At 34.7% G+C, this 24,618-nt stretch overlaps 5 protein-coding genes across 9 annotated transcripts in view; all 5 read left to right on the top strand.

The window, feature by feature from the left end:
* LOC104808781 (uncharacterized protein At4g13200, chloroplastic) overlaps nt 1-736 on the top strand; it is a 2,056-nt gene extending 1,320 nt beyond the window's left edge. Inside the window, exons 3-4 of the mRNA XM_010534580.1 lie at nt 1-43; nt 294-736. Of these exons, the coding sequence (XP_010532882.1) occupies nt 1-43; nt 294-566 (316 nt within the window). The 3' untranslated portion in view covers nt 567-736. The remainder of the gene's footprint in view (nt 44-293) is intronic.
* Nucleotides 737-6,590: 5,854 nt separating this feature from the next.
* On the top strand, nt 6,591-10,701 carry LOC104808782 (CLAVATA3/ESR (CLE)-related protein 41). Of its 2 annotated transcripts, none has more exons than XM_010534581.1 (2): nt 6,591-7,458; nt 10,410-10,701. In XM_010534581.1, the coding sequence occupies exon 1, from the start codon at nt 7,093-7,095 to the stop codon at nt 7,456-7,458; it is 366 nt and encodes a 121-aa protein (XP_010532883.1). In that variant the 5' UTR covers nt 6,591-7,092; the 3' UTR covers nt 10,410-10,701. The 2 variants fall into 2 exon arrangements, with proteins under 2 accessions (XP_010532883.1, XP_010532884.1); XM_010534582.1 differs by having other exon boundaries at nt 10,415-10,701.
* Nucleotides 10,702-11,059: 358 nt separating this feature from the next.
* On the top strand, nt 11,060-13,109 carry LOC104809109 (serine/threonine-protein kinase At3g07070). Its single transcript, XM_010535003.1, has 5 exons — nt 11,060-11,153; nt 11,252-11,448; nt 11,533-11,722; nt 11,817-12,208; nt 12,791-13,109. The coding sequence occupies exons 1-5, from the start codon at nt 11,060-11,062 to the stop codon at nt 12,974-12,976; spliced, it is 1,059 nt and encodes a 352-aa protein (XP_010533305.1). The 3' UTR covers nt 12,977-13,109.
* A 504-nt stretch (nt 13,110-13,613) lies between these two features.
* Nucleotides 13,614-20,503, top strand: LOC104808783 (transcriptional corepressor LEUNIG_HOMOLOG-like). 3 transcript variants are annotated; one of them, XM_010534585.2, is made up of 18 exons: nt 13,614-13,877; nt 14,336-14,428; nt 14,512-14,609; nt 15,144-15,253; nt 15,669-15,958; nt 16,049-16,124; nt 16,240-16,342; nt 16,471-16,520; nt 16,610-16,870; nt 17,291-17,347; nt 17,486-17,677; nt 17,819-17,930; nt 18,022-18,131; nt 18,442-18,591; nt 18,692-18,847; nt 19,070-19,186; nt 19,304-19,501; nt 20,012-20,503. In XM_010534585.2, exons 2-18 carry the CDS (start codon nt 14,397-14,399, stop codon nt 20,153-20,155), a joined length of 2,256 nt encoding a protein of 751 aa, XP_010532887.1. In that variant the 5' UTR covers nt 13,614-13,877; nt 14,336-14,396; the 3' UTR covers nt 20,156-20,503. The 3 variants fall into 3 exon arrangements, with proteins under 3 accessions (XP_010532887.1, XP_010532886.1, XP_010532885.1); XM_010534584.2 differs by having other exon boundaries at nt 14,342-14,428; nt 17,291-17,356; XM_010534583.2 differs by having other exon boundaries at nt 13,615-13,877; nt 17,291-17,356.
* Nucleotides 20,504-21,257: 754 nt separating this feature from the next.
* Nucleotides 21,258-24,539, top strand: LOC104808785 (E3 ubiquitin-protein ligase PRT1-like). 2 transcript variants are annotated; one of them, XM_010534586.1, is made up of 9 exons: nt 21,258-21,445; nt 22,219-22,247; nt 22,361-22,540; nt 22,664-22,777; nt 22,887-23,117; nt 23,226-23,423; nt 23,661-23,773; nt 23,865-24,322; nt 24,419-24,539. In XM_010534586.1, the coding sequence occupies exons 1-8, from the start codon at nt 21,372-21,374 to the stop codon at nt 24,213-24,215; spliced, it is 1,290 nt and encodes a 429-aa protein (XP_010532888.1). In that variant the 5' UTR covers nt 21,258-21,371; the 3' UTR covers nt 24,216-24,322; nt 24,419-24,539. The 2 variants fall into 2 exon arrangements, with proteins under 2 accessions (XP_010532888.1, XP_010532889.1); XM_010534587.1 differs by having other exon boundaries at nt 24,424-24,539.
* The last annotated feature ends 79 nt before the right edge of the window (nt 24,540-24,618 follow it).

Here is a 24,618-nt window from a genome sequence, read left to right on the forward strand (position 1 = left end):
AAGATTTCAAGCCGAGCAGCAGAAGCAAGTTCAAGAGATTCAGGTACTCGAGTTCACGTCAAAGATTTGTGATTCTTTCTATTCAGCAGTGTAGAATATACATTCCAATCCTTCTGAATCGGTCCCGAAATTCTCTCGTAGCTATTCGTTTTAGCGACATGGTTTGTATAGCTCCCTGGTTCTAATGACACTGGTAGGTAGATTATCTATCATACTAATTTGTTTGTTGTAAAATGCGGTTAATATTCACGTTGGTATCTCGATTTTTACGTTTCGGGTTGCGGTAATTGCAGGAAGCAGTGCTTGAAAGAGCAAAGAGAGCGAAAGAGAGAGCGGCCCGAGAAGCCATGGAAGCACAAGGACTCATTTCTCCAAAGCCCGCAACCATAAAACGAGCTCCAGCTTCTGTCCCTGCTGCTTCCGGCAATGGAGTTAACTCTGTAACTCCATACTCCACCGATGATGTAATAAACGCACCGGATAACACAAATCCGTCATCTTTCTCGGGTGCTTCATCTGTCGGCGAAGCGAAAAACCCGAGTTCTGAGGATGAAGACAGTCTCTAGAGATGTTCTCTGACTCTTGAGGTTAAAATCTAGAGTTGGTTAGGGTGTAAAACCCTTTGAATAGATACATAATATTTTCATGAATCATCATACATGTATAATGTATTGCCCCCTAGGGTGACTTATTTGGTTAATAACTGAAATAATATGAACCGAGTAACGCATAATCATAATCGATCCGAATTAGATATAAAACCGAATGGTTATGATTTCTCTAAAATAAAATTTAAATCGAACCGAACAAAAAACATAACCAAAAAACTGTAATCTTTTTTAAGAAAATGATTATTTTATCATAATTGAACCTGAACCGAACTAAATTTAATATAAAAACTGAACGATTATAATTTTTTTAAAACCGAAATAATCGAATGTGAATATAAGTAAACCGAAATCCGATTGACCCATCCCTAATTGACCCTTCAATAACCAAAAACATGAGGAAAAATTGTCATTTCATAAGATCATATATTATCGTTCTCTGAGTCAGATTCAGAAAAGGTCACCGACTCTAATTAGCATCGGTCATTTCGAATTTTGATACGGTTTATATTCAAATTTAGCTATTCCAGTTTTATATAGAATTAAGTTTTGGTTCAATTTTTAATGATAAAAATATTTATTTTTCTAACAATTTTTAAGTTTTGTCTATTATTTTTTTTATTCAATTCGGTTCAAATTCAATTTTTTAAGTTTTAAAAAATATATAACCATTCAATTTATTTGATTTGGTTAATGGACTATTAACAAATCGGTTATTTCTAATTCTAATATGTGTGATTCTCTAATGATCCGTCAGTGGGATCAGAAAGTAATTGATGGGTGCATTTTTATTGTGCCTTTAAATAGGGAATGCATAAAATTTTAAATAATTTTCCTTAGAAAATGCATTTCGATATCTTATGTAATTCTCTCGCTGACACTTTTTAATCTTCTATCTTCCCAACATATTTAAATATTTGATTGATGAAAATATTCGACGTGACGTCATAAATGATATAACTAACATAAAACATCTAGTGATTTATTTTAGTACAATATTTTTAATCTGAACATATATTTTTAATATTTTGCAGTGGTGTATTATTATTCCATAAAATCCCTACGTGATAATGGGTTAATTCTAGTATGTTGTATTGTATCCCAGATTTTTTTTTATAGACATCCAATGGCAATAGAATATGTTCTCAAGAAAAAAAAATCCATATGTTGAAAAAATCAAATATTAAAATGAGTATAAATTAAATTTTGAAACTGTTTTTTCTATCTTTTAAAAGAATAAAAAAAAATACCCAAGCTTGGATGAGCTAGTGGTGAGAGAACATGCAAACCATGCTCTCACCCTGAATTTAAATCTAAGCGTGGGGAGAGGTATTCACCTGAGTTTTTCTGGTCCTCTAAGAGATGTAGTCGGACCAAAAATCCGGTGAACGATTATGAAAGAAAATATATCTATAGGATAGGGTCGAACTCTCAACTTGAGACTTACGCATAAAAAAATAACGAAGATAAAAGTAGCTTCAATTTTCAAAAGAAAAGACAGAAAAGCAAGCAAAAAAAAGTTTGGTTACGTAAATATATATATTTTTATTTTCGTAAGGATTTATCCCCTATCATATATATATAGTGCCTAACCATATATTATCTTCTTTATATATATATATGTATGTATATTATGTGTCGGTCCAAAATGTTACCTTTTAATAAAGAATTCATGATGAGAAACTTCCTATAATAACTTTAGCGATAAATCACACCTTTACATAAAGATAAAACCAAAGGCTTCTCCACTTCTTCCTTGTCCCACTCGTTTCACGTGTGTGTGTGTAAATTATATGCTCACTTTAACCTCGACAACTATGGATCCAAAATTTTATTTTATCACATATGACATATATATATATATATATATATATATGTATATATATATATATATATAAAATTGATCAAACTTATTCTTTTATCGCTAAAATTTCGTATAATATATTTCATATGTGAGATACGTGCCTCTTCTACTCAGTATATATCTGCTTGCTTCTATATATATAGGTTATATCTTTTTTCTACAAACTAAAAATAATTTATTACAAAAAAATATATATCACACATACGGAAAGCCACATGAATAATTTAATATACATTAATTATTCACATTTCCACAACTTTATACTATTTTTTTAACGATCTCCAGTTAAGATTATTTTATAATACCATTTCATTTGTGAATGGAGTATTTCACTTATCTTCACATAGCACGAATTTTCCATAATAAGATTTGTTGTTGTTGTTGTTATTATTATTATTATTATTATTATTATTATTATTATTATTATTATTATTATTATGCCGACCACTAAGATTAAGACCTCATTATGAAAACCTCAACATTATACGATCTTTACAAACTAATGGGTTATCTCTCTTTTATTAGACTTATAAAAAAAAATATAGTATTTTTATTGGAATTGTTATTAATTCAAAATTAAAACGTCATGATTGTGAAATGATCATCTATTGACGTGGTTTGGTACGTATATGTGATATATGGGTAGAGGTGTCCCCATTTCCCTAATTTATTTATTTATTTATTTATTAATTTCAATTTTGATGGTGAAAGCAACTTTCCAAATGATATGAAAATCTTCCTTCTGATTTGATTTTGTGTTTCTGTGCATTGTTATTTAATTAATTGCACTCGTTTTATTTTATTTTTTGCGCCGCTGATTTATTCTTAAACTTATTTTTGTGAAGTGTGTGAAAAATAGTTTACAGACAATACAAAAAAACAGATTTTATAAACTTTGAAAGTATAAACTGAAAATTTAAGAAAAAAAATATTTTTCCAAGTATGTTTGTTTGTATTAGTAAAGTTCTTAACTTATTCTTTATATCACACCATTTAGGATGCTCGTTTCGGTATTCGGTTTTGATATTTTCGATCCGATTCTTTCGGTTTGACAAAAACAGGTACTAATTGGTTATTATAATATATTTGGTTCTGTTTTTTTTTTTATTAAAGATAGATATTTTTAAAAGATGGTGTTTTGGGTCTTTTAAAATTCGGTTTGGTTCGATTTTAGAAAATTAAAATTTTCTAAAATTAATACCGGTAGAAAATTTTAGAGGGTTCAAATAAAAAAAATACTCCGGTTCGGTATGGTTCGAAACGCCCTAAAGTCGCCATCAAACAAACGCCGAAACTTTTGGACCTTTAATTTCTACAAATCATTTTATACATTAATTTAATAAATTTTAAATTTTAAGAAAAGAAAATAAATAAATAAGTTTATTAGTACATTAATTTAATTTGCTGTTTCAATTCTACATAAATCTTCAGGTATACCTTTTGTACATATTGATTTAAAATTAGTTATGTACACCGATAATCAAAAATAAAAATACTTTCAAAAATTGAATGTGTTACCAATTTAGATTATATATATGGAATTTATTTTTCAGCTACATGTAACAAAGATTTTTTTTTTAAACTTTATTTATTCCGAAACCAAAAATGTGGTTTGTTCTGTGAGGGATATATTCGAATGTTATTATATTCTTATTATGATAACTTTTACGCTTGTTTATTTTTCATGGGGTTGTTTTATACTGTGGCCACCATCATTCTGTCGGGGAAAAGGTATTAATAATGAAATTTGGTTTTGACTGCATGCCATTTATGGATGGTTTTTTTTAATTATATATTGCATTATATAAAAAATAAATAATCCCATTTAGAAAGCAATTCCAACTCCATTCATCGCCGAAAGTCAAGGTGACTCGGGGACAATTTGTTGGTAAAAAAATGAATTAATTCACAAGGGTATAATAATTTAAGGATTTTTCAATAAAATGAGACGAAAAAAAAATTCAAATAGACAGATATTCAGTCTTAAGCGAGGAAATTTAAAACTAAATAATATATACGAGGTTAACTAGTATTGTAAATATAATATTTCATCTCTCTATCCTTGCATTTAATTAAAAAAATTCAAAACATAAGTTCGTAATATATATATATATTAAAAAGGTATGGGTAGTGTGAAGCATTACATTGTAAAAAAGTAATTGCATAGTAAAGTGGGTGGGGAAGAAAAAGAAAATATTTATTTATAATTTTTTTTAAAATATTTAAATGTATGAGAAGAGACGAGAGATTCTGCGGGGTGAAAAAGTGTGTTCCAAATTGAGAGATCATGATGGGACCAAATCTTCCGTCTAGTGACTTATCATACGCGCATGCACATGCGTACACATGCATGCATGCATGCATGAGAGGCATTTACATAACCTCTCCATGGTTCTTGCACTGACATATATATATATATATATAAGGATACATGAGAGAGAACACTCGTATTATATGAATATATGTATTTTTATTAGAATTTTGCAGAATTTTTGGTCCCCCGCTTATTTTTGAAAAATGTAAGTCCGATATGTGAATTTTTTTTTATACTTAATTTGCGATAAAGTTTAGATCTAGAATTCAACTGGTAAGGGATGAAACAAAATTATTTCTCAATTCAAGTTTGAGTCTCTATTTGGGGAGATGTATTCATTTATATTTTTTCGCTCATTCGAGAAATGTAATTAGATCAATACCCGGTGAACTTTCGAATTATTACAAAAAAAAAAGTTTAGATCCAAACTCTCTAGAAAAATCTTTCTTTCGAAACTAGAAGTTGATCCATCTATCGATTTAAAATATATTACGTTTGTTTCAATAACACAACAGGAAAAAAAATTATGTTAATTTGTTTTGTCTACAATATTTTATGTTTTAAAACTAATTAGATTGATTATCCTAATATTACGTTTGTTGTCATTGCATTATATCTTTCATAAGATGTCTGACACATTTATTCACCTCTTTTTTGTTTTATTTTTATTTGAAAAAAATGCCTTATTTTTCTTTATAACGGTGGGAATCCGCCATACGGCTTTTCGGGTCGGACTCCGACTGCCCCAGTCCTCATGCTAGACAATCAGTATAACAACAGTAAACCTTCCGATCCTACGCAATAGTCGATAAACCACGCATAATAGATAAACCAGTCAAAGTTAACCGGCTCAAGGGAAAGTTCAACCTTAACTGGTTTCGAATCCATGATCTTGTGTACCGGTAGAGTTGGGACTTCCCCTAAAAAAAAATGCATTGATTTTCTTTATTTAGTCGAATAAAAAAGATTCAACGGTCCACCATTATTGACCTTAGGAACCCAAAATGTTAGGGAACGATTGAAATTTAATATCGCGTCAAAAGTCTTAATCAAGAAATTCGGAAAACATTATTATAATTTTATAAGGTGGCAAGTTCCATTCCATGTGTTTGGTTGCTTGTGTTGTGTTTCTAATTCTACCCTTTTTTATATTAAATAAATAATATAAAATAAAACAGAGCTCACATGACAGATATATATATTTTCATCGGCATGACGTAAAATTTACGTCAACATTAAGAGGGTATAGAGAATTTCATGTACTGTGCACTAAATTATGATTATACTTATAAATACGTAGAAAAGTATGATATCTATATGTAACCCTTGTACTAAACAAACTCTAAATAATATATATATATATATATATAATATTAAAATTATTATGATTTTTTAAAGTATTTCAAAAAAACAATGACGAAAATAACCTCAACGTACAGTCTCACTCGAGATCGAGCATGATACCGAGGAAAGCAATGGCCCCATGCATTACACGTAAGGCCATGCATAGTCTCTTCCTAATCCAATAATATAATATAAATTATAAAGAGAGCACCAATTTATAATTATATATATATATATATATACGCATACATTTTACATATGTATACAATCTTTTCTCTTTGAATATTAGTCATACACGTATACGAATTATATTGGAATGGTGAAGCAAGTCAAAGAAATATTTTCTTAACAAACCGGCAAAGCTAATAAAAAAAATGAAAATAAATCTACACCGATCTTTCTTCCATCCCTTTAAGATTCGATTTTCTCGCCATTGCTTTTGCCTATAAGCTTTCAAGATTCTCTCATCTTCACCTGCCAAAAATGACCCATTAAACCTTTGTCTTTTCTCAATATTTTCACAACCGACCATGTTGTATAACCGTAATTTCCAAATGTTAGCATGGGCAAACACGTAATCTAACATGATTTGGGAACGACTTTGAATCGCCTTCTCCAAACCCTAATCAGTCCGAACTCCCCGTATGTATATGTTCGGCGATGTCCTCTGAAGGGCACATTGGTAATTCAACTCCGGTGACTGTTCTGTAACGCCTTTCATAATTCACGCTGGTGTGTGGAAATTTGAACATTTCTTTTTATTTTGGTTTCTTTCACTTTTTAGCTGCTTCTTCGTCCCCTCTTGCCCCTCTCTCTCTCTCTCTTCTTCTTCTTCTTCTTTGCCTTTTTGGTCTGCTTTGTTTGCTTTACAATAGCTCCGGTGTTCGTCACTGGTTCATGGATATTGAACCCTCCAGCTGGGATCTTGGGGCCGGGGGTGTTTATATCTTTTCATAATTTGCATGGCAACTTCGAATTTGAATTATCAAACCAACACCAAATCAAATTCCGTTGTTCTTCTACTCCTTCTCCTCACCACTTTGATCTTCCTCTTTCTCCGCCTCTTCGTCATCATTAGCCCTACAAATCCAATAACTCGTCACCAATCATCGTATACTATGGGCTCTATGGCCATACCCGCGTCACCTTTCAAGAGGGTTCTTCTCGAATCTTCCACTCCAGTCTCATCAACCATGGATTTGCATCCAAATGCCCAGACGAGCACACGACAGGCACGTGCTTCTTCTTCTTCGACTTCGAAGAGGAGAGACCAGTTTGGAGCTGATGCGCACGAAGTTCCAAGCGGTCCGAACCCGATTTCGAACTAGGTGAGTCTAATTTGTGATTGGTCTTTTTTTATTTTGAGATATTGGATTTGGATGAGTTTGCAATGTGTGTATGTGTGTGTATATATATGGGTTTATGGTTATATGGATTCTATTGTTTTATTTGCCTCTGTTGTTTTTTCGTTTCTTCATCTTTTTATTTTTTTAAGTTAGAACTGTATAGAAAGAAGACATTGGATACTCTATTTTTCATGTGTATTTTTTTAAGCAATCTATTTCCGTTACGTATATAAATAGTTCATTATGTAACATATAAATACAAATATCTAAGTCTCTATATCCACAAATTAATGCATGATGTCATAGAAGCAATATTGTTCTCTCATGAACATTAATTTATTTTGTTAGGAAACTTGATTAGGGGATCTAAATAACGAAATATATACCAATTAGATCAAATCTTTTCTCGGAAGATTGCGTTATAATTTGTAGATATACTTCACATATATAAATATTATCTTTTAGAGGGGATAGTATTTATATTACCTATTATTGTTTCGTTATCACGTGTGTAATATATATTCCCACTTTGTATCAATGGTAATTATTATTTTTTCGAGCCTTTACTTGTTAAGATGAAGATCTTGAGATTTTGGCTGAATAACCATTTAGTAGATCGTTGAATTTCTCAAGTTATATTATATTATATATATATATATATATGCACGAACTAATATACACATGCATTCTTAATTCTTATTCTTGTTAATTTAGATTCATATATATATGATCAACTTGGTGAATATGAGTTTAGGGGTACCGTACCAAAATAAGTGAAACGAAAATCGCGGTTTAAGGAAAAAGTTATCTCAATGTGGTGATTGCTGTCGTACAATTGACGTACAATTCTTTGTATGATTTTTCTTCTATTAAAATCGATCATTGAATTTGTTGTTAACTTTTAAAAGGGACAATCCCCTAAAAAAATCACGAATTATAAAAAAAAATAGTTTTATATCAAATCATGAACTTTGCAACTTTATATAAAATCATGAATTTTATTAATTTGTCGTATTCCTACAAAATTCATAAGTTCATGGTTTTATAGAAAGATATAAAATTCGTAAAATTTAAAAAAATTTGGAAATATGATAAGATTTATAATGATCATGATTTTATATATATATTATAAAATTGATGATTTTATATGATTGTTTTTTGAAAATTCGTTACTTTTAGGCGATGGACCAGTTAAAAAAATTAAGAAAAACTTGTGTAAGAAAAGAGAGAAAATTGCAATCCTAAATTTTATTTTCTATCTAATGACCGAAGCTAAGATGCAAAATTATTCGACAAGAAAAGCGTCCTACTTTGCTTTTTGTCACCTCAAAGTACAGTTGTTCAACAAAAAACCAAAATATATGATATAAGAAAAAAAAAGTAATGATTTGATAATTATAATTGAATCATTTCTCTGTTGTTGAATTATATGGCCATCAATCATTATCTTTATTTGCCTGTATTTCCATGGAATAAAATTAAATATTTTCTCTTTATGTTTTTTTTAAAAAAAATCTAAAATGACAGTAATTTCATAGAGTTAATTCCACAAAAAATCTCAAACTTATTAAAATGTTCCATATAAGACCCTTAACTTGTAATCTCCATAAAAAAAAATCCTAAATTTGGTAAAAACTTCTACAAAAAAGTATAAACTTACTATTTTCTTTCGTATAAAACTTTTGACTTGTTTGACCAAAAGTTTTGTTGACGTGGCACGATAGATTGCTCACATGGCATTGACTGAGTTATCGTGTCAGGGTCACGTCATCATTTTAAAAATTAAAATATTTGATAAAAATATATATGTACAAATATATATATATATATATATATATATATATTTAAATTTATACATTTGATTAACATATATTTATATATATATATATATGTAAATTTATATATTTGATTAAAATATTTGTATATTTAAAATTTTAAATTACAAACTTAATATATATACAAATATATATTTGAAAAAAATATATGTATGTAGGTATGTATATATATTTGTATATTTAAAATTTTAAATTACAAACTTAATATATATACAAATATATATGTATATATATTTGACCCAAAATTAGAAATTTATATTTTAATTTTTAAAATAATGATGTGGTACTAAAGTGTCAATTCAATCAACGTCATGTCAGCAATCTATCGTATCAAACGAGCAAAATTTTTTGTCAAACAAATCAAATGTTTTATATGAAAAAAAATGGTAAATTTGTATTTTTTGTGGAAGTTTTTAACAAGTTTAGGATTTTTTGTAGGATTAACTTTAATTTGAGAGAGATATATATTATTTCCATTTTTTAAGAAGTGTGTTATCATTTTCTAAAAGTTCTCAACGAGAATGTAAATGATGTTCTTTTCTTTAATAAAAATAAAATACTAAAACCGAATTTAGAACAATTCTGATATTCAAATAATTCCTTGATTTTTTTCCATTATATTAATCTTATGAAAATCGATACGTACACTATCTAGAAAATTTTATTTTAAAGAGCTGTATATATATATATCTGTGAAACTATATTCTCCAGATATATCTTAAAAAAAATTCTTATATTAATCCTTCGATCTTAAAAAAATGTATGTTTTCCCTTCTCTTTCTTACGTTCTTTTCATCCTTAGTGCCACGAATTATTTACAAAAACATATATATCACACACACACACACATATATATATATATATATACTGAAAAAACGGGTCGTACGAGCCACCTCATGGCGAGCCTATGAGATGGTCCGGGAACCAGAAAAAATATTTTTTTCCTAATTTTAAATATTTTAATATTTTATTATATTATAAATTTTTAAAATTTTAGAATATTTATAATATTTTTAAATATTTTTTAGTATTTAAATTAATTTTATTTTTTAATTATGTATTTGCTCGTAATCCGCTTCATTTGATTCATGGTCTAAGGTTAGCTGAGCCAAACAATTTTTGGCTCCCCAAAAAACGGACCGAGTCGGGTGGAATGGATTGGGATCCAGCCATGGCATTTTGGCGTCGAACTACTACTGTCTATAGTTGGGTGCACGAAGATTAAAGCAAGCTTTATATTCTAATGAAATTCCAATTAATTCTCGACCGAATTTACAGGAGAAAAGGCTTGAATTTCCAAGACAGGAACAGCTTCGGTATTTCGATATAATATGTTTTTATAAATCTTGGTTTATTTTTGGAAAATCCGGCAAAGATTTCTGTTCAATTAGTTTTGCCCCCTCTTCGGGTTTTTTTTTTCCATGAAGAATGACGAAACAAATTCTTCCTTCCTTCTGTTAAAGAATGGCGAAACAACCTCCATTAACAACAAACAAAAACCAGCTATATTAATTCACCACACAACATGAGAAAACGGAGAAACAATAATAAGAAAAAAGAAGAATGAATCGAACCCATTTCAGACCCTTTCACTTCTTCCTCTGAATCTCTTGTCTTTTCCATGTTCCTCGTATAAAAAATATCGGTTCTTGAGATATACGTACACACATATATATATATTATATAGGAAACGTTATAAAGAGTTGTAGAAACCAGAAGGGTTTTGTGTATAGTTTGATTCTATAGAGATGAGTTGTTTCGGGTGTTTCTCGTCGCACAACAATCACTCCTTCAGACAACCCGTCGTGGCTTCTCCTTACACAGGACCGAATCCGCAGTCACGTAAGTTCGAGACTTTCCGACATGGGCACGCTTGTTTTTAGCTGAAGAATTCTGGGTCTTTGAAAATTTTCAATCTTCTTGCGTTTTTTGTTTATCAGAAAACCCCAACCCAGCTGGAACCGCCAAGACCAAGAACGCAGACGCCATTAACAAAGAAGCTCCGAACAATATCGCGGCGGAGACATTCACGTTCCGGGAACTAGCTGCCGCGACAAAGAATTTCCGACAGGCGTGTCTCATCGGAGAAGGAGGGTTCGGGAGAGTTTACAAGGGAACTCTCGAGGAAACAGGACAGGTAAAAAAAACGAAAAACACAGCCATGCATGTTCTTGTCTGAAGAAATAACAGATAAAGACAACTTTTTTTTTGTTTTGATCAGATCGTTGCAGTGAAACAACTCGACCGGAATGGATTACAGGGACACAGAGAATTCCTCGTCGAGGTTTTGATGCTGAGTCTATTGCATCATACCAATCTCGTGAATCTGATTGGCTATTGTGCCGATGGAGACCAGAGACTTCTTGTTTATGAGTATATGCCTCTCGGATCTCTCGAAGATCATCTTCTCGGTAAAAAAAAAATTCATTAATCCCAATTTTTTCCAGATAATTTGGTTTTATTTACCGAACCGGACGATTCCAGTCTAAACCGGGAATTTCCCAGATCTTGTACCGGAGCAAGAACCGTTGGATTGGAACGTGAGGATGAAGATCGCGTTAGGAGCAGCCAAAGGACTGGAATATCTTCACGACAAGGCTGATCCTCCGGTGATATACAGAGATCTGAAATCGTCGAACATATTGTTGAACGGAGATTACGAGGCGAAATTATCGGATTTCGGTTTAGCGAAATTGGGTCCGGTCGGGGAGATGCAGCATGTTTCGTCCCGGGTTATGGGAACATACGGTTATTGTGCTCCTGAATACCAGAAAACTGGTCACCTAACGGTTAAATCCGATGTGTATAGTTTCGGAGTTGTGTTGTTGGAACTGATAACCGGAAGACGTGTCATCGACACCATGAGACAAAGTGAAGAGCAAAATCTTGTTACTTGGGTAAGTTTCCTTCACAATTTTTACACGCACTTCTTGCTTTTTAGACCTTTCTGTTCGGTAGTTTAGTTCGGAATTGAATAATATTTGGTACAGTTTTTGTAGAACCGAATAAATTGATTCTAATCTGAACCGATAAATACCGAATCAAACCCGATAAATATCGAATCAAAAGCTAAATTATCTAGTCATATCATGTTTCTATTGGTATTTGGTATTCATATAACAAAACCGTTTCGAACCGAACCAATAATAAAACCAAACCGATTAACATTCGGTTCCAAATGATTTAAACCATCCTCAAACCGAACTCGACAAACCGAAATCCGAAACTCCCACCACCTCACATAACATTTTTTCATTAGTATTTCAATACAAAATGTCAATGATTTATGGTTGAATATAATTAGGGTTTAAATTTTATTAAGATATATAATGGGTGTTTAATATCTAATGGCTAGAGTTCTGGTTCTGTTCTTTATTTCTTACCTCGGTACAGAGCAAACCGGTCTGGTCTATCTTTCAAACCAGAATTGTATGCCTGAGATAACCAACTAATTAACAAAATTGCTATATCTGGTTTAGGCACAACCGGTTTTCAGAGAACCGAGCAGATACCGGGAGCTAGCCGATCCGCTGCTGGAGGGAAAGTTCCAGGATAAGAGCCTGAACCAAGCGGTGGCGGTGGCAGCGATGTGTCTGCAAGAAGAACCGGCGGTTAGACCCTTGATCAACGACGTGGTTACAGCCCTTAGTTTCCTCGGTGCATAATCCGGTTTAATCACCGGTTTTCTGCCAAACCGGGCCTAACCGTTTCCAAACCGTCCCAAACTGCCGTGACGAGGGATGCCCAAGGAACGTGAAATCGCTAATTCTAGAACTTCTTGAAAAATATGATCACAATTCAAATAATTTTATTGTATGCACACACACACATGTCTAATTCTTATATTAATTTATTTTTTTTTGTTTTATTTATTTTGCGGTGTGTTTTTGTTCTCTCTCTCATGGGTTTAAATTAATATATTTTTTTTCTAATTTTGTCATATCTTTGAATATTTCAGCTTAAATCTAAATAGCTTTGTGGTAATTTTTTTTATAAAAATAACTTTTATATATTATCCCTCTAATTCAAATATAATAAATACTTTAATTAAATAAGAATTCTTCTTAAATAAATATTTATCTACCTAATATTAAATCATATTATTGATTATATTTGTACGATCTTGATGGATAAAAATAATATTTTGGTAATTAGGTAAATATTTTGGATTTATTTAATCGGATTATTTTTGTTGGAAACCCTAGAAATTGTGCCGTCTTCATAAATCCCACACTGAATATTATAAATATGAAAGCTATGTAAAAAATATTCCACGGCCCACAAGTAGGATCTTACACGAAGCAAAGTCGCTGATTTCCTTCTCTTTATTCCTTCTTCTCTCTCTCTCTCTCTCTCTCTCCTCTTTTTTTTTTAAAAGTTTTGTTTTCATTCAAGCAGCTGCTTCATCATTTTTGTTCTTTTTCTCTCTCCACCACTTTCACTTCACTGATTTTCCCGAGAAAATTTTGTCGCGATTTTTTGTCTCGGCTGTGAACTCCTTTGGATTCGAGCTCTTGAAGTAAGTGAAAAGGGGAAAAGGAGAGCACCTACCGGAATTCTCTCTCGGTACGCTCGAATTGACGAATTCTCCTCCGTCGTTTTTTTTCTTGGGTTTTTTCTTCTCGTTGTTTCTGCCGTTTGAATTTCCACGATCGTGTACGCTGATTCTCTGGGTTCTGATTCCGCATCTGGTGACTGAATTTCGCTGTGTCGGGTCGAGCAGAAAATAGTTGCTAGATTCTTTCACCTTTGTGGCTCTTGGTTCATTTACTCGAGTATCTTTATGAGGTTTTTTTAATTAATAAATTAACACGGTTCGTTTTTTTCCGTGATTTCGTCGGAGAATTGTTAAGTTTCGGAGCTCGTATTGAGACGAGATAATTTAGCTAGGTATTTTTTTTGGGTTAATTCGTGTTTGGGTGATCAATAAATACGGTGCTTGTTTTTGGTTCACTATTTGTTTGCGTTTTTGCTTGTTACCTTTCTTTTTCTGAACCGAATTCATGTGAATGTTGTTGAACTAGTTTCAGGAGACAGCAGAGTGGGGATCTGTGATTCTTTTTCATTGTCTGAAGGACCAAAAGTATGGCGCAGAGTAATTGGGAAGCTGATAAGATGTAAGCGTATTTCGATCGGCTAGTGTTCTTAACGGATGATCTTTCCTTGATGTTTGATGTGTTCTTTTCTCGATTTCATGCAGGCTCGATGTTTACATACACGATTACCTGCTGAAAAGGAAGTTGCACAATTCTGCCAAAGCTTTTATGGCTGAGGGGAAAGTTGCAGATGATCCAGTAGGTAAGGATATTGATGAAGGATTGTTGAATTCCTTCAGATGAGCTTTGTGATTACTTTTTGATAGTGCCTTTCTTTACAAAATTCACATCTGATCGGATTGGCTTCGTAGTGGACTTGTTGGTGGCTCGGCTCAATGCCGAGCTCGTGCCATGTGCTTATTTAGCATTATCTTGTTGAATTGTGGAGTTCATATAGTTTGCTTTCCAGGAGCAAATGCAAAATCTTTGTAAACATAAATATTAACCTAAAGCAGTTAATAAAACATTAGAAGTTGTGTAACTTAAGTTGAGAAATAGATGTTTTGTCTTTAACCAAAACTCATCGACTCCTGAAAATAATAAAAGATATGAGATTTGTCAAGAAGGGGAAAATCGTATGGATACGAGACGATTCCCATCCAGTATCTTGAAGGTTTCGATTGTCTCTTTCTTTATTCCTGTGCTTAGCTTTTTTATATGTTTTCCCGGTATTTCTTGTAAGATTGCCCAGCTTGTCTGTGAGTTAAAGGGGTCGACATTTGATTTTCTTGTACAGCCATTGATGCACCTGGAGGATTTCTCTTCGAGTGGTGGTCTGTTTTCTGGGACATATTTATTGCAAGGACAAATGAAAAGCATTCAGACGCTGCTGCAGCTTACATAGAGGTGAGTGTTTCCCGTGCTAGAATAAGCTATAGGGTACTTAGATAGCTAAATAGGGTAAGAGAAGGATACACAAATACAGATCTATCGCTATCCCTGTTACCTACCTTGACGGTTTGATCCTGCTTTTTATTTGATGATCAAGGAAAATTGGGCCAAATCTTAAACTTTCCCTTTTTTCTTAAGCATTTTATCAACCACCCTAGCAACACTGATGGAGACCATACAAAGAGGAGGCTTTGATGCCTATACAAACCTAAGATATCAAGCTACCATTATGGGATGATCATTTAAATTACCCTGCATATTCTTTCTGACAAATCAATAGTGAGAACAGCATTTTGGTGGTAATTTGTATTAGACATTTGCTGCTATTTCTTATCTTGTTGCTTCCTGCCTTCATAAATCTTCTAATTAGGCTCAACAAATGAAGACAAGGGAACAGCAACTGATGCAGCAGATGCAACTCATGCAGCAGCGAAATGCTCAGTTGCCAAGGAGGGATACTAAACACTCTATCCTTGGAAGCTCGATGAATGCTGTGAACTCTGATGGAATGATGGGGCAGCAGCAGCCACCCAGTGTTTTGGCGATGAAGATGTATGAAGAACGAATGAAAAACTCTAATTCTATGGATGCAGGGACCTCAACTGCTTTAATGGATGCCAGTAAGATCAGTCTTCTCAATCCAACTGCCAATCACCAAGGGTACGAGATTCTCAATGTCCCATAGATATTTGTGCTCTCCTGGATTTGAATTAAAAGCATTCATGTCAGTTCTTTATATTGTTGATTCAGCCAGTTGGTACAGGGTGGTCCTGGTAACATCTCTATGGCTCTGCAGCAAATTCGGTCACGGGCACCTTTAGCTACTGTAATTTCTTTGACTTTATGGTTCATTATGTATTCTTGTTCTCTGGGATCCCGCAACAAGTGTCATGTCGCTTGTGCAAAAGGTAGTAACACAATCATGTATGTCTACTATGCAGGAGATAAAGAGTGAAGTCTCAAATCAGAAAAGTTTGCCTATGGATCCCTCATCCATTTATGGACAAGCTATCTTGCAATCAAAATCAGGACTGTGTGGCCCAGGTGTTATTGGTTAATCTAATTTTTCTAGAAATAAGTTTCCTTGTGCTTTCTTAACACCCAAGAATAATAGCTTATCGTCACTCGCTGGCGCTGACCAAATGATCACACTTTCGGCTTTCTTTCTACAGGAGTGAGCCAGGGTATCTCTGGGCTTCCTTTGAAGGGCTGGCCTTTAACTGTATGTTCCTTTCAATGCTGATATCCTTGATTTAATCATCAGGCATTCTTTGGTCAAGTTTACAACTGATATATTTTCTAACCATCCAGGGAATCAATCAGTTACGACCAAACATCGCCATGCAGATGCAAAAGCCAAACATGCAGGGGCAAAATATCCTTCTTTCAGCATCACAACAGCAGCAGCAGCAGATTTTAGCACAGACACAATCACAGGGTAGCCTTGGAAATACAAATAATTATGGAGATAGGTTTCCTCAATTGCCTACAGGGAGTTTGGATGCAAAAGAAGGTCAGACAGCTAGGAATGAAGGTTCTATATGCTCCCCTGCTCCATCGAACTCTTCTAAGGTCTGGAAAATAGCTTGTGCTCCAATTTTTTTTTTTTTTTTGTAATTTTCTTTTTGAATAGGTAGTTTTAAACAAAAGATTATTGGCTTTACCTTCTGACAATCTAAATTAGGTATGAAGTATGGTCAATGAAAGGTTCACTTGTAATAACTTTATGACTTGTATAAGAAAGTAAATACCATTGTGAAGGAATCTTTTCAACGGTCTGTAGCCGGCAGTGTATGAATTTTGAAGTAGGGTCTTTGAAGGAGAAACTTGTTTTACTGCAATGTTGGTGAGAAAAGTTATGAGTTTTGAAACAGTATTCTTGGGCATAGACATTCTATTTGCATGTCATCCACTTCTGGCCACCTCTTACCAACGAGGGATTTGTCTGTTCTTTCGAGCTAAAACCCTCTTGTCTTTCGATGTTATTTTCAGATGAGAAGGCTGCAAACTTCTTCTCAACAAGACCATTCACAGCGGCAGGCATCGCAGGTCAATCAGGTTTTAGTCTTTTTCATGTGAACTGGTTTCATTTACATTGTTCTTGCATAATCGTGCAGGACTATAATTTCCTTATGTTACAAGTAAAGGTGATCAACATTGGCCCATTTCTATGTCACCACATTACAGAATGGCAGAAAACGAAAGCAGAACTCTTCATCTGGAGCTGCAAACAGCACTGGCACAGGAAATACCGAAGGCCTTTCCCCAATTTCTCCTCCTTCAACTCACACTCCGGGTGATGGAATTGCAACCATGCCCAAAACCTCAGTGTATGGTCAAGAGGGAACTGGAACATTTCCATCATCTTCTGATTTCCTGGTATGTTATCAAAAACAGGGATTTTTTTTTCACTTGATACAAAACGCGGTGTTGGTGGCCTTTGTAGCTATTCTTCTTTTATGTCTTGAACCATTCCAGCCATCTGTTAGTTGCTCACTAACAAGGTTTATCTTTCCGCAGGAAGATATGGAACTGGGTGATATTGCACCGATAGATGATAATGGTGTGGAAGGCAGCAGCTTATATGTAAATGTAAAACCGACAGCTCCCAACCCGAAGGAATCTTCTAAAGGTAGGAACTCCATATACACATCTCTTTGGATGCTATTAACGAAAATTCTTAGTTTCCATTCACTATGGGAATTGGCATTTTCCCGTTTCAGGCTTTACATTTGGTGAAGTTGGCTGTATACGGACAAGAAACAGCAAGGTTACCTGCTGTCACTTCTCTTCAGACGGAAAACTGCTTGCTAGTGCTGGGCATGACAAGAAGGTAACTTTTGTTTTTTGGTATAAAGAAGGTAACTTAGTGTCTCAGTGTTTGGTTATCTGTTTCCGCTTTTTGTTGTGCATCTGACCAGCTTTGAGAGTTTGAACTTTGAAGTGTGTAATATCTTCCAAAAAAAAAGAAAGAGAGAAACTTAAGAACGAAATCGGACAGCTTAGCAGAAAAGCAGAACTAATAAGGTTGTTTAATTTTCAGTGATTTTTCCAACTGAAGCCGTGGTTACAGCAGATAAAGTAGAGCCGATTTTTTTTTGTTACTTCCTCGGTTAATGATGATCTGTTTTTTTTTCTTGAAGGTTGTTCTCTGGGATATGGATACCCTTCAGAGAGAGAACACTGCCGAGGAGCACAAAATGGTAATTACAGATGTCCGTTTCAGACCGAATTCATCTCAGTTCGTAACAACTTCGGTTGACAAAACTGTACGGTTATGGGATGCTGCCAACGTAAGAACATCAGAAACGCTGTTCCCATCGTTATGTATAGCTTTTATCCTGGAGTTTATAATAATTTTCTATTAAATAACATTCCCATCTTTCGATGCAGCCAAATTTTTCTTTACAAGCATATACTTCACATAGTTCGCCTGTGGTGTCCCTAGACTTCCATCCTACAAAGACCGACCTTTTCTGTTTCTGTGACAACGACAACGAAATCCGCTACTGGAGTATTGATCCCTTCTCGTGCACTCGCATTTCCAAGGTTTGCTCACTTCAGTGCTCTTCGTCTGTAGTTTCTCCACACACACACACATGTATGTATGTATGTGAGTGAGTGAGCGTGTATATATGTTTCGAATTTTGAATTTGATCTTATAATTGGGTGCCATATTGGGATCTCAATCACAATTCATTTCCGGAACTATGCTAACGCAGAACCTATGCCTGTTGATTCTCTCCCGGTCTTATCATTTTCCGTGTTTAGGGAGGGATGGCTCAAGTGAGATTTCAACCAAGAACAGGACAATATCTGGCAGCAGTTTCAGACAAAATCATATCCATTTTTGAAGTAGAAACCGATAAGCAAGCATATTTGCTCCAGGTATTTTTACTTCTATATATACCAAAATATCGTCGCCCTTCTTATTCAGTCGAGTGTCAAGGAAGGAAGGAATATGTGAAATTACAAGATGATGTATGTGATGATGATGGTTCATAGGGGCATGGTGAAATGGTGAACTACATAAGCTGGGATGCAAATGGAGAGTACTTGGCGTCAGTGAGTCAGAACTGGGTTAAGTTTTGGAGTGCATCTTCTGGTCAATGCATCCGAGAACTCAGCTCCAACGGTAACCAATTCCATTCCTGCGTTTTCCATCCTAATTACCCGACTCTCCTCGTCATCGGAGGAATCTCGGTAAGTTTTCCCCTTCGAAACCATAAAAAAAACGACCTTACTTTTTCTAAAGCTTCATCCCCTGATTACAAATGATTGCTCTTATCACTTGCCTGATCGGATTCGGATTGTGAATCTGTAAATCTTCAAATATAAGCCTTATTAGTAGTACTAGTAGTTCATGAACATGAACCACAGCATAAAGTGGTAAAAAAAACTGAAACAAAGTAAACAGTTCATGGTAAAAAACCGAACTAGGTGTACATGGAATGACACTACGGGTGACCATTTCGGGATTTCGGGGTTCTGGTTATTTGGTTATTTTGGTTTTAGAAAAAACTATAACCATTCGGTTTTTATTGATAAAAATACTTGTTTTCCAAAGAAAGTTGCGGTTTTTTTTCAGTTATTTTATTAGATTTGGTTTTTTAGGTTTTAGAGAAATAATAACCATTTGGTTACAGTCATGTGTTATACGGTTTGGTTATCTAACCAAGCAAGAATTCCTCGGGTTTTGAAATTTATTGGCAGTCGCTGGAGCTGTGGAACATAGCGGAGAACAAGAGCATGACGATACCAGCGCACGAGAACATCATCTCGGCCTTGGCTCAGTCTCCTGTCCGGGGGATGGTTGCCTCCGCCAGCCACGACAGCTCCGTCAAGCTCTGGAAGTAAAAATCCCTTCCCACTACTTTGCCCTCTCTGTCTCCCTCTCACGGCTATGGCTATGGCTATGGCTATCATATACATATATATAGACACACACACATACACGCACACTATACGTGTATGTGTATATACGTATGTCGTGTATTATATTTATTCAGTCTCGGTACGGTTTCTTCTCTATTTGCTTCTGTTCCACCCACAAACATCAAGCTATATTTATCTGAGTTCTCTAAACGTTTTGAGATTCTTCTCTTCTTTTCTTTTTCCTTTTTCTCTTTTCTACATTATGTAGTTTTTTTTTTTTAAGAAATTGATAAAATTTTCTCTCTTTTATAAATGTATGGCATGTATATACGGTGATGGATTCTAGAACAGGATACTCATCCTTCCCACTATATTAAACTATAACCTTCCATTTTTATATTCAATTTAATTTGATTCGGTTATAATATAAATATTCAATTTATAGTTTTCTTTTAAATTTAATTCGATTACGATTACGGGTCATTCAATTTTAAATCAAATATGTATTGGTGCAAAAGCGAAGCACCGACTGGAGATGACGTGTGCGTACTCACGTGTCTCACGTTTTGTGAAACGACTGTCAGGATATATTAGCATTACCGCCACAAGCAAAACTAATTTATTTATTGTTTTTAAGAATAATTGCATTTTCTTCACTTATAATATTTTTTAATTTTGAAAATTTTCTTATGTTACAACATTCTTATTAAAATTATTTTCCTATTCATTATTTTCAAAACATGACTAACTCGATATTATTAACGTGGTGTAACGAAGAAAAAATATGATCACATGGACAACGTGGTGGGTAGAAAAATGATGATTTTTTTTACAGAAACATAAACATAAAATATATTATTTTTGCAATTAATCATGATATATCTGCTGTGATGAAATGTTTTTTCAGCACTATGTTACCGTTTAAGGAAAAAATTTAGATATTATTATGAAAATGTAATTTCGGATATTAAATTGTGCGGAAAAAAGTTCGAGATATACAATTACTAAAAAATTAAGCTTTTTCATTCATTATTAAAAATAAAAATCCATAAGAAGCGGAAGCCATAAGCTGGCTTAAGCCAAAACCATTTCATCCTCCACAGCTCACAATCTCTCTCTCTCTCTCTCTCTCTCTCTCTCTCTCTGCGTTTCTTCTGGGATTCGGTTCCATTGGTTGATCCCAACCCTTTCGTTGGCCATGGACTATCGGACGTTGAAGGACGATGAGACGGAGGAAGAAATCTCGGATTCGTTTCTGTGCTGCGTCTGCCTGTAAGCCTTCCTCTTGACAATTCCGTCCTTGCTTCGTGTTCGGATTCCATCCTATTCGTACTCTGGTCTCGATCCTGGTATTCTACTGTTGTTCTTTACGATGAATTTGGTGGTGAAATTGCCCTAATCTGTGATGTGTGCAGCCTAATTTTTATCGGCAGTATACACCTATATCCTTAGTTTCGTTGAAGAACTTGATATAAACCTCATGATTCAAATCGATTCTGCTTCCATTAGTTCTCAATATCCCCGTGCCTACAGTTTCTGAAATATCCGAGCGGTGAATTCTGTGCCTTGTGAGCAGTCAAATTATGCTACTGAAGGGTTTTCCGATTTGGGATTTTAATTCATAATTTTTGAGCTGAGACATGCAAAATTTGAGTGCCAATTGCAAGGTGTAGAAGTTTCTCCGCAAGTGAATAGATTTGTTTCCAGTCGTTCATTCTGATTAATCAGTGAATCGGTCGTAACTTTTGGTTCTCATGGATTTGGTGTGTGAATGGAGGATATGCTCATAGTTAGTTTGATCCAATTTTAATGTCATTGGCCACATTGATTGGTTATTCCATAAGCTAAGCCATGGAAGTGATAGTGTTAGAATTTACATTACAAGATACTAAATTCTTGGTTAAGTGAGTTTTTTGTCCAAACCATCAGCTGGAGGATGTAATAGGCAGTGAATGCTTTCTCCTTTAGTCACAAAGATGACGAATAGGTTTTTCATCTCATTTATCCGAGAAACCGAGTCTGATGGGTTGTTGCTTCTTGTGCAGGGAACTTCTTTACAAACCAATTGTGCTATGTAAGTTACCTTAGTTGCTAGAGAATCATGTCTTTTTCTCTCTTTTTTTTGTTATACAATGTGTTGGATTTGGTTTCATAGATCTTTTTTTTTTCCTCCTGCTCTTGATGCAGCATGTGGTCATCTATCATGTTTTTGGTGTGTTCACAAGTCCATGAATGGTCTACGCGAGTCCCATTGCCCCATCTGTAGAGACCCTTATCTCCACTTTCCATCTGTCTGCCAAAAGCTTCATTTTTTGCTGAAGAAGCTATACCCTCTTGCTTACAGGAAGAGAGAGGAACAGATTCTAAGTGAGTTCTTGGCTCTTGTTCCTCTGTCTACTTAATTGGAGAGTACATCAGATGCATGGTTATTGTGATCTTTTTGCAAACTCCATGGTTGCTGCTTATAGTTTGTTAATTTTCATGCTTCAGAGGAAGAATGGGAGCAAGGTTGTTTTTCTCCACAGATTGATGCTGTCTTGAATGAGCCAAAAACTGCTGCAGAATCGGGTTGTAATGGAACTTCCGTAAATATATCTGGTGGAGGTACCGTTTCCAACATGCGAATCTCCTTCTTGTCGCCAATTTCTAGAACAACTTTATTTTCTTTTTTCCTGATACATGCGGAAAACAATTATTTTTAAATATCTGAAAGGACAAAAGGAGGAAGAATGCCCCAGTGATGTGAAGACGCTTACTAGTTCTCCAGATAAAGGTGACAGTCCATGCATCACCAACAATGGAGAATCCAAAGCTGCAGAAACTGCTGATGAGGATGATTTGTCTAGGACCAAAAAAGACCGTAAAGAGATTTCGAAAGATGATTTGCTCTGTTCTGCATGTATGAAGCTGCTCGTCCGACCTGTAGTTCTCAACTGTGGCCATGGTACTGTACCCCAAGTTTACTTTTGGTTGAGATTTTAACTTTCTGAGATGCCTCAGAATTTCTGTCCAAACTCCGTCATTGTAAACTTCTGCATAATCCCATTTGCAGTATACTGCAAAGCATGCATCATGAATCCAATAGAAGAAAACGAGAAGATTAGGTGTCAAGAATGCCAAGCTCTGGACCCAAGGGGATTTCCGAAAGTATGTCTGGTTCTTGAGCATTTCTTGAAGGAAATAGCACCCGAGGAATATACTTCTCGGAGCAATGACACTGAGAGAAAGCAAATCCAGAATAATACGAGGAGTACGCCCTCTAGACTCGGTTTTATCTATTCCCTTTTTTCCTCCTCTGAATCAGGATCTCGCTTACACATTTATTAGCTGATAGGCATGTCTTGGGCCTATAAACACTTGCTTTAACGCATGTCAATCACATAGAACACGACTTGCTCATCATAGCGAGAATGAACGACGGATTTCTAAATCTTCGTGGATAGGTAAACTAATGGCTCTCTGTCATGCCTTTTTTCAATCAATCCAGGTTCTCAAACTTCCCATAAAGGAGGTCCATCTTTACCATCTACGAATGATCTTCTCTGGTGGGCGAACCCTGGATCGAACGTTCACATAGGAGCCGGTTGTGATTCTTGCGGAGTAAGTCTCTCATCTAAACAATTTTCTCGTGTTAATTTTCAGAATAGAAAGCTCCCCTCGACAATGAAAACTATATTGTTACGTCCCACAGATATATCCCATAGTGGGGGACCGGTATAGATGCAAAGACTGCAAGGAAGAAATCGGGTATGACCTCTGCAGCGAGTGCTACAACACTCGTTCCAAGCTCCCGGGGAGGTTCAATCAGCAACACACCCCGGACCACCGGCTCGAGCGTGTGGACGTCCCTCAGCTACGTTTCGTGACACGACTCCTCGAAGACGGGACCAATTCCATCGTTTTCCTACCAGAATCTCCCACGGGAGACGGCGGGAACATCTCTGGACCTGGTTCCGACGACGACGAAGACAGAGCCGCCCCGAATCAGAACGAGGACGAAGAGTCCAGTGACCGGACTTATCCACGATCAAGCTCTATCTGAAACCGACAAAACCCATGTCCAAAGAGGGCTAAAACTTGTGGCTTTAGGACAAATTTATCATTTTTCAGTCATAAATTGGAATCATCAAAGTATGGTGACGGGAAAAGGTAAACGGGTCACAGTGGATTTATTGTTATTATGTTGTCTTTTAACATTATTTTTTTTCCTTAAATGGTGGTTTTATGCTTTTTTTTTTTTTGTAGAGAAGTCAACCTCGGTGATGAAGGCAGAGAGAGTGAGTTAGTTCAATGGAAAGCCTCTTCCTGACTATTTGGAATATGCTATCACTGTCTAAAGCTTAATGTGATTTTCTTTGTTGCTCGACCCACCACATGAAACATATATATATATATATATATATATATATATATATATATATATATATATATATTTTTTTTTTGAA

This window comes from Tarenaya hassleriana, unplaced genomic scaffold (assembly GCF_000463585.1).
Source record: "Tarenaya hassleriana unplaced genomic scaffold, ASM46358v1 Cleome15, whole genome shotgun sequence".
Classification (NCBI taxonomy): domain Eukaryota; kingdom Viridiplantae; phylum Streptophyta; class Magnoliopsida; order Brassicales; family Cleomaceae; genus Tarenaya; species Tarenaya hassleriana.

Coding starts and splice junctions, on each gene's coding strand:
- LOC104808782 (XM_010534581.1), top strand. CDS start 7,093: ATGGCAACTTCGAATTTGAATTATCAAACCAACACCAAATCAAATTCC.
- LOC104809109 (XM_010535003.1), top strand. CDS start 11,060: ATGAGTTGTTTCGGGTGTTTCTCGTCGCACAACAATCACTCCTTCAGA. Junction 11,154..11,251: donor AGGACCGAATCCGCAGTCAC/GTAAGTTCGAGA, acceptor TTTGTTTATCAG/AAAACCCCAACCCAGCTGGA. Junction 11,449..11,532: donor CTCTCGAGGAAACAGGACAG/GTAAAAAAAACG, acceptor TGTTTTGATCAG/ATCGTTGCAGTGAAACAACT.
- LOC104808783 (XM_010534584.2), top strand. CDS start 14,397: ATGGCGCAGAGTAATTGGGAAGCTGATAAGAT. Junction 15,254..15,668: donor CTGCTGCAGCTTACATAGAG/GTGAGTGTTTCC, acceptor TCTTCTAATTAG/GCTCAACAAATGAAGACAAG. Junction 16,343..16,470: donor ATCAGGACTGTGTGGCCCAG/GTGTTATTGGTT, acceptor TTCTTTCTACAG/GAGTGAGCCAGGGTATCTCT.
- LOC104808785 (XM_010534586.1), top strand. CDS start 21,372: ATGGACTATCGGACGTTGAAGGACGATGAGACGGAGGAAGAAATCTCG. Junction 22,248..22,360: donor TTACAAACCAATTGTGCTAT/GTAAGTTACCTT, acceptor CTCTTGATGCAG/CATGTGGTCATCTATCATGT. Junction 22,778..22,886: donor CGTAAATATATCTGGTGGAG/GTACCGTTTCCA, acceptor AATATCTGAAAG/GACAAAAGGAGGAAGAATGC.